We start from the raw sequence: 9,136 nt of genomic DNA on the forward strand, positions 1-9,136 counted from the left end.
GATACTGTTTGCCCATTAGCTTCACAAACATGCCATCTAGCACAAGAGAGAGGACAGAAACAAGAAGCTGGGGGCAGCACAGTAACACACAACTGTCAAAACGTGCATGAAACTGTAGCCTGAGAATGCTATGCCCGACAAAGTGTGCATCAGCATTGCCAGTTTCAGAGATTCCAGACATTATCACTCTCTTGCCTTCGGCAGTTTAGCCATTTGTGCAGATATAGCTTCATCTCATTTAAAAAGATGATATGTTTAAAAGTTACCTCAACGAGTTGGAAGAGCTGACAGGAGAGAGAAAAAAGTTTTATTTTACAGTTCCAATTTAGACATTGCTATACAATGAGGCAGAACATCTGGAAGTGGAGGACAATAACCTTTCAAACACTTTCTGGAAAGAAAGAACTCATATTTTGAAATCCACCCTATAAGGTAATAATGGAGATCAACTTAACCCAATCTCACACCCATAAAGAAAAGCATATATATGCATCATTTGCATATGGTATATGCATCATTTTTACACTTCAAATAGAGTTTAAGGCAAAAGCACATAAAACAATCTTTCTCAAAGCTCCTATTTCTTCCAGTAGCAAGGTTAGCTGAAATGTCACCTCTCCTCAGTTAAATCTGCTCTACCATCTTCTTCACTGAGATTCCTCATCCACTATTCATATTTTCCGCAGTTTAAATATGAGTCTGCCACACAGATTTATAAATAATCAGAATAATTAAAAGAATCCCTCCTTTTCTTATTGAAAATCTAAGGCCATTTCACAAATACAGTTCACAGCACAATCCCACAGTACAACACCAGTTGCACTGGAGTAATTCAGCAGGTGGCAAGTAGCATTCAAGATCAGGAACACTTTAACAAACTGCCATCTGACAAAGTGGAGCTTGGAGTGAGAGGGATTACTACTTCTCAACATTGAAGCAGAGCGGAAAACTTCCAGTTAGAGTGCCATCTTTCAGGTCAAACAAAATATTTTTAGAACTTAACAGCTTTCAATGGTTCCTCCCCTCCCCCTAGCTTGTACTGCTGCTTCTGCTATAATACTATCAAGAACAGGCTCCTTTCTTATCTCAGACTAAACCACTGGGTTAATGCGCTTGCTGGAGAGCCATTCAGCTCCAGCAGTCACAGAGATATGTTATACTTAATGCATTGCCAGTTGGGAACAAAGGTGATAATGAGAGACTTTCCTTACTAGTAAATATGCCCTGTTTTGAAACCAGTCAGGAGCTCTTCCAAAGCATTTTAAAAGCAATTCAAAACAATGCAACTCATTTTACTTTTGCTGTTATGAATACAAGTTCGTTGAACTAACGATAATAAAATAAAGCCAGAAGATAGCACTTTGTAACTGAGTTTTCCACTTTAAATGTATAAACCTCTCCACAATCCATTGTTTTTGTTTTACTTTTACCCTCAGACAGGAATAAGAAGCAAGCAAGCCAAAAAAAACCCAACTAAACCACACCAAAACCCAAAAAACCCATGCCAAACAAGGACCATTTATTTTAATGCCCAATTTTTATGCTTAGCATCTGTCTTTACAGCATGGAAATCCATCTGCCTGATCTCCCAAGTGAACTAACTTGGATTAAAAGGTCTTTTAATCAAGACCAACACCACTGATACAGAGGGAAAGTTATAAACGAGAAAGACTTAGAAGAATACTTCTTGCAGTCTTTGAGAGGTAAGTCGGCCATTGCGTGAAACTTCGACTAATTTTCCTCTATTATTAAGCAAACTATCAACTATCAGCTCCAAATTCTCACATTACAGAAAGAAAGTACTGAGCTTGCACATTGGACTATTATTACTGTTACTGGCAGAACTGTATGCATTTTACTAGACAGAACTTAACATACTTTTCACAAAATACAGACAAGAGGAAAGCAGCTTAGGTTCACTTCAAAAAATAGGTCAATGGGATTCAATGCTTCATGAACAAATACTCTGAATACTCTAAAGAATGTGCATGCATCCAGAGGGGAAGTTAGACAGGGATCCAATGTACTCAGCAACACATATTCCAGATCAAGCAATAATAAATAGTACACTAAGTATGAAGTATAATCTAAGAAATTCTACCTTTTAAGATGAATTCTAAATTAAAAACGTTACATTAAGTCAAACAATTTCTTTTCATTTTGGTAATCTCTTAATTTGTTCATATTTGGATGCATTTGCTTTCTTGAACTCTCTCTAACAATGAAAAGTAGAATACCTTCTTTTCTATTTACCACGGTAACTAGTATAATGTCTCACAGCTTCTTAGTCACACTCCCTATCATTTTTGCTTTAGGATCTGATGCCTCATGAATAAATGGTGTAAGTTTTCAGGCAGCATTATATACAACTTTTAAAGCAGACATAAACCCAAAATTTTGGGAAAGGGTAAATATTCTTTTAGGGCTTGAACCGTATTATGTAGCCAGAATGTTTTTGAGAAAAAAAAAAAAATCTGGAGTTGGGAACGATTTCCCCAGTAACGGCTAAAATATTAAAAAGGTATTATTTTCGGGGGTGTAGAGGGGGAAAGCCTCTACATGCCTTACATCTAACCAGAATAATGAATAACAAATTGATGCAGACATCTTCCATTTCACTCGGTGAACACAACAAAAGGTAGATATAAGAAAGGTACCACATCACTTGGTCTACTCTCCTTCCAGAATACGTACGAAAGACTCCTTCATATCCCACCCTGCAAAACTGGCGGGAAAACCCCCCAACAACTATGAAAGATAAGTCAGGCCTCCTTTCCTGCGAGAATAAAATGGCAATTACCTAGTCTTGTTCCAAGAGTATGAAAAAGCCTTTGTGCAACTGGATAAAGGATCTCATGTCTACAGCTTAACAAAAGTAAGTTCTGACATGCAGCAAACTAAAAATTCCATTGTATATTAAAAATACGTATTTGAACAAATCAAACTGTAAAAGAATGGTAAACCCCATCAAAAATATTATGATCTAGCATGATAGGCGAATCATTCTTACAGCCTCCAGCCAAGTAAAAAAAACACCCAACAAACGTTTACATACTGCTTGCAAAGTTCCTCACATAACTTGTTAGCAGACTGCATGGACTGGAGTACGTCACTTGATATACTCAGAACAGCTCTCATGCCATTTAAGACAGAAATGCCAGAGGTCTGATCTGGTATACATAAAAACATAATAAGGCCAAAGTCTGTTAAGTCAAGACAGAATCCCAGAACAAAGTGAAAATGTGACGTTTATACAACAGCAGTATCATACTCAGTTATAACGATCGTTGACATGGAACCTTCCTCAAATACGTGGTGGCATAATTTTGCTTTGATCATCTTCTACTATTTCTACCATGCCCTGGGGAAGCACGAGCCACGATTTGTCACTGATCCTGTTACAGCCTAAATGTACAGGCACAAAATATGTTTGTCTCTGCCAAACAGCAGATTAATAAATATGATTTTAGGTTTTTATCAAGTAGTCTGAACCATTCCCCATCTGTAAGCTAAGGAAACAGAATCATCAGTTCAATCATTCAGCAACCTTAGCAAAACAACTTGTTCTTAAGAGTTGCTAATGATCACAGTAGATTCCCTCAAGCAGGATAAAAAACCCCACTCTATAAAAAACAGGGTTGTTGCTGACACTCTGTATAAGAGGTAGTTTTTCCTTGCACAACCTAGCAGGTCATCCTCTTGCAGTCATTAAAAGATGTCAGAAGAACTTCACATTAAGCCATTAGAGATACACCACATTAAACCCTTAAAGATACACATTACATTAACCACTGGCTTAAAACTCCTATTTGAATTAGTCCGAAAAATGCAGAGGTTTTTCATGCCAGCAGGCAGCTGAGCAGAAGTGGACACCCTTCCTCATAAAAAGAACTTGGGCAAGAATCCCCTAATCTAATCATACAAGTAAAATATATACATGTTGAAATTTGTCTGCAAATCCAAATCAATCCTGAAGGGTTTTTTGGTTTATTTTTTAAAGTTTCATGAATATCATGGAGATAAAGGCAAACAGCTTTAACACTGAACATTTCAATCATATAATTTGTTTTTTCTGACCAATTCAAGGGACAGAGGTCAGAAAATTTGAGAAACTGCATGTAAGGAAGAAAATCCAAAACACAACAATTAAACACAAAACGTAAGGCAGTTAGCAGTGCTGAAATCATAAGAATGAAAAGTTTAGATGCTGTTTTCTATGCTTTTAAGCTTGTATTTGAACAAAGTGAACACTAGTAGAACATACAAAAAAACCCCAATCTGCTGCTTATTTGTGGCACTTGGGGAAATAACTAATGACATACTAACTACATTGAACATTTTCAACTTGCAATCAGTGTAAACTGTTCCTGGACATGCTACCACCCTCTTCCAGGAGACGGGACAGAGTGACAAAATAAAGGATAGTTTCCAATCAAAGTATTTTAAAATGACAATAGGAAAGATAAGAGAAAAAAAGAACTCTTGATTACTTCAGAATGTAATTATTTCCCATATCCACTCCAGGATATCTTCCCTGCTCACCTTCATATGAATTCCTTCCTTGTACTTTTCCATGTCATCTCTTATCTTAACTCCCATTAGCATCCCACAGATCTTACCCAAGTGTCACATAGGAAAGGGAGAACTTTTATCAATGAGAGAGGGGCATATAATTAGCTTTAGGGGCTTCTAATGAACTTGGACACAGCCTACCTTCTCTGATTCCTTTAAGTGATCTTCTAGTCACTCCCACTAGCGTACACCATGGTAATTCCACAGCAGCTCCTGCTTCCTGATACCATCAGCAGTTCCAAACAAATGAATCAACTTCCTGATTCCCTTATGTCATCAATTTCACAAATGAAACTCTTTCCTCTACTGCCACCTCATCAGCCATCCTACCCCTACCACCATCATCTACAGCTCCTCTTCCTTCCAAACCAAGCAACCCGCTTAAGCATCCAACTCAATGCAACATTTTTCCCCTCCCAATTTCTTCCCAGTCATTTACTTCCCTAATCTCCTAGGCTTCCAATTTACTGGCAAGTTTTGACCTTTTCCTCTCAATGACATGTACAGAAGGAGGATTGCTAAGACTGTTAAACATAGGAGACCACCTACCTTAAGCTGTTCTTTGTCACTGTAAAGGAATCTACCCTACTCCCCACAGATCCCAGAGGCTTTCCAAGGGGGAAACAGGAAGGGATTAACATTTGACTGTTCTTTTAGGTACACTGAAGCATAGTCAAAGCACTGTTCCTATCTGTAATTCAAGGGGACATTCAGATAGGAAAGAGACATTGTGTTGAGGAAGTACTGTATCCAGACAGTGTATAGGTTCTCCAAGTAATTCTGTAAGGGGAACCTGTCACCAGGTAACAGCAAATTAGTTTCAAGAACTTTGCTTAGAAAAGGGGACATGAAATGATACCTTTGTATCAGGAGGACTCACTGCTCTGTGGGGTGCCTTTATTTATCTACTTAACCTAATGTGAATTTCATATACAGATATACTCCCTCCTCCTCTTTTTAAGGGCTACATAACTTATACTTTGAGCTCTTTGGAGTAACAACACTTTCAGCATGTACCTAATTGGAGCATGGTACGCTGAGACTCTGAAGCTGAAATCATGACCCAAAACAGTACTAGAATTCAAAGAGCAGCAAGAAGATACTGACTGCTATTTTACCGCTTATCTGTATTACTATCCAAACACCCAGACTTGCTGGAGTCTAGACTCCAGGAAATTTACTATGGACATCTATCTCCTCAGTCCAAAACCTATTGTGGAGAAAGAAACCTTCATCCTAGAGCTGAGCAATTTTCTCAACTTCTTCAAGCAGCTTCTGATTAATATTTAATTTTTTGCTTTCAAAAGATGAAGCCCTTAGAACTGTTCCTGGTGTTAAATACTTTCAAAAATCTATCAATCTTCATTATTCTTTCATAGTTTTTTATTAATGCTATAGCGCTGTGTATATGTTCAGATTAAACCTACCAGATCATTAATTAAAAAGAATATAGTAATATTGAACTTTGTTAGTATAGCCTCTTTTTATTGAAAGCAGGTGGTCATCATAATATAATAGCACAGCTATTTAAGTAAAACTAGCACTGTAGACAAAAAACACCATCAGATATTTCATTGGAACTTGATCCATTACATTATACTTGAAACAGACATCACAGTAATCAGAAGTGGTCTAGGTTATAAAACAGAACATGAAGTTTATATGGATTAAAGAAAGTTATACTCACAGCTAGCATTTCTGTAGAGAAGAAAAGGTTCGTGGAGCTGAAACTCTAAATCTTTATTTACTGGTTCAACCAGGTTATGCATGTTCAGTCGATTCACTATCGTAAAACCATGATAAGGAGAAGCTGACCTATTGTTTTCAATTGGAACAAAACCAAAGATTAATACCTTGATCAACGTACACAATTTCCTGAAACAGAGTTACAAACAGATCTTCAAGTCTCCATTGCTTTATTAGGTGAAGCTTTAGCAGTCCTGAAGCTCTAATAGTTGTTTCTCTATGCCATTTCCTGGCATGTCAACTAATTTCAATTTAAATCTACACTTACCTCAAAGTAGGATTAGGATTAACATTACAGTTCTACACTGCTAAACTGCTGAATCAAAGATATGCCTCAAAAAAAATCTATTAAAAAAAACTAGGGCAGGTCTAGGATTAAATTGCAAGTGTATTCAATACTCCACTTAAGATAGTTTTGAGGCATTTTAGAATCCTTTATTAGAGGAGAAAAAAACCAAACCACTTACAGAGCAACATTTACCTTACTGTAAATAGGTACAACAATAAAAAAGTTGTTAGCTTAAATAACATGAAATACACTTAGAGGGGAACCATAAGCAGTAGTTTCTTCCTAAACGGAGACTCTTAAAATAAAGACTTAACCCAGTGTCCTCAAAGTAGATATTAAATTATTCAGAATTGTATTGCTTAGTGAAAAAATTTTTACTATCTAGATTTTTGCTAGAGACCAGGTAGAAAAAGAAAACATCAAGCAAGCAAGCACTGGAAGTTCAAGATAGTTTTAGAATGGTTTTCTCTTGCTGCATGAATGTCATGTCAGCATACTCAACTGTGCTTGTAAACAGTCATATAATCAACACAGCAGCATGATGAAGGCAGGGTCAAAATCAGATATAATTGGCTAGTAAGTGTTAAGATTTCTGTAATAACGTGGCCACCTTTACTGAATGATCAACAACGGAATCTCTCAAGAGCTTCAAAGTAGGGGGAAACAATCCTTACCATCATGAGTTAGTCTTTTAAAACATCTAACAGAACTGGTTTGAAATAATCAGCTAGTCACACAGAAACTTTTTGCTTAGTTTTTTGTTTTTCAGTTTGGTTGGCTTTCTTACACTAAGCATTTCCAAGCTTGGAGCTAAAGTCAAGTCAACAGGAACTGGTTACTAGTATCCGTTCACAGTGCCAGGATAAAATATTGTAATGACCTAGTCTATGGGAGTTTGTTTCAGGATGGATTAAGTCTGCACTATTTATGTTTCTTACATTCAACAGAGTGTTATTTCATCGTTAGATTTTTTATTTTCCTGTAATTTAAAACTTAAATCTATGATTGGTTGTATATGCCTGTTCTCCACCCCACCCCCCTTTCCCCATCCCATACAATTGGAAATTTCTTCATTGGTTTTGATGAAGAAATCAAGTAGCCCCAAAACTATCCACTAGCAGATCTCCAGCTTTTAGGCAACTTTGTCCATTTACAAAAATTTCTACCACTTCCCAACATTAAGTTAGGATAGATTATTTAATTTGCCATCTGTATTGTTTTCATCAACATTACGGATTTTAAGAGACAAAGGAAGACTCAGCATTTAACAAACACGAATGGATTAACAAAATAGGCTCAACTAGGTTTTTGTGTGGATACATACGTGGCATTCATCAAGTTTTAGGATTTCTCAGCAGTACTTTTAGGTGCTTTTGACAGAGTTATTAATCTATGCACAGAGTTTATTCTTTTCAAATGAGTATACAGGCATTAACAGCTGGACAAATGAGTAATTATTAGTTTACTTGATGCAGCAAATCCAGTATGAAAGCTACACATAGCTTAGAAAGGAAAATGATCCCCTCACCAAGAAAAACCCTTACCTTTTGTAAACAAATAAGGTCCCTTCTATGTCGGTTTTCTCCTACAAAAGACAGCAGTTGCATTTAAGGGGAACGCTTGTTCACACAGTTATATATTTTTTGTATAGTATGTTAATTACAGATATTTACAATATCCTTACCTTTCTATAAGGTTTGGCATCATAGGACTAAAAATATGATCTCTTATTTTCAGAAACTACCTATTTTTTCTTAGTAAAACAGGAAATTAAACCCATTTCCAGAAGATTTTGTTCATGCCATCAATCCAATGATGTGATATACAGTGTTCTACAACCTTTCTATGCTGAGCCTGATAGGTCAAAGCTGAACACCTTTCTCACAACTCCTTATTTTAAATACGGATTGCAATCCATTAGCCAGCAAATATCGGATAGGTTGTCATCCACAGTGTTACTTAAAGGACAGCAATGACAGCACAGCCAACGACAGAACAACATTACTATGGATCATGGTGCTGTTGTATACTTCAGTTTCCAAAGTAAACTTTACCACGTGCTTGTGACCCACAAGCACAGAAAGTTGTGTGCGACTCCAGTGCTGCATATGGCAATGGGAAGTTCCATGTATTTCCATTTTCATAGTTTTATGATAAAACTAGTGGTCAAGCAAAAACTGCATTTTAATGCAATGACAATTACTAACATCTCTCAAAACCCACTCTTCTTGAATTAGGGCTCTATTCAACACGCATAAGCAGCAATAACAAGTTACAATTAAAAAAAAAAGTCAACCCAGCAACAGTCACCAAGAGCAAAAGAAACCTCCAGCCCCACAGCTGCTTCGGTCAGTTACCCCGAGTAGGTGACCGAGGCGGTGCCTCCCCGTGCACAAGCACAGGCTTTCCTCTCCTCTCCTCCGGCACAAGCGCCCTTCGGGGTCGACATCTCCGCAGGGGGAAGGCACCCAAAGGCCAAACTTCCCCTTGGGCGGGAGCAGCCCCCGCCGGGGCCCTGTGCCGAGGGGC

The 9,136-nt window shown here is 37.4% G+C and overlaps 1 protein-coding gene across 1 annotated transcript in view; it reads right to left on the reverse strand.

Annotated features, from left to right (window-relative positions):
- The window catches only part of DCP1A (decapping mRNA 1A), a 34,769-nt gene extending 25,713 nt beyond the window's left edge, over nucleotides 1-9,056 (reverse strand). Inside the window, exons 1-4 of the mRNA XM_009710484.1 lie at nucleotides 8,965-9,056; nucleotides 8,815-8,848; nucleotides 8,152-8,192; nucleotides 6,260-6,387 (exon numbers count right to left, since the gene is read on the reverse strand). Of these exons, the coding sequence (XP_009708786.1) occupies nucleotides 6,260-6,387; nucleotides 8,152-8,192; nucleotides 8,815-8,848; nucleotides 8,965-9,056 (295 nt within the window). The remainder of the gene's footprint in view (nucleotides 1-6,259; nucleotides 6,388-8,151; nucleotides 8,193-8,814; nucleotides 8,849-8,964) is intronic.
- Nucleotides 9,057-9,136: the final 80 nt, after the last annotated feature.

The sequence above is a fragment of the Cariama cristata genome, unplaced genomic scaffold (assembly GCF_000690535.1).
Source record: "Cariama cristata isolate BGI_N322 unplaced genomic scaffold, ASM69053v1 scaffold30591, whole genome shotgun sequence".
Classification (NCBI taxonomy): domain Eukaryota; kingdom Metazoa; phylum Chordata; class Aves; order Cariamiformes; family Cariamidae; genus Cariama; species Cariama cristata.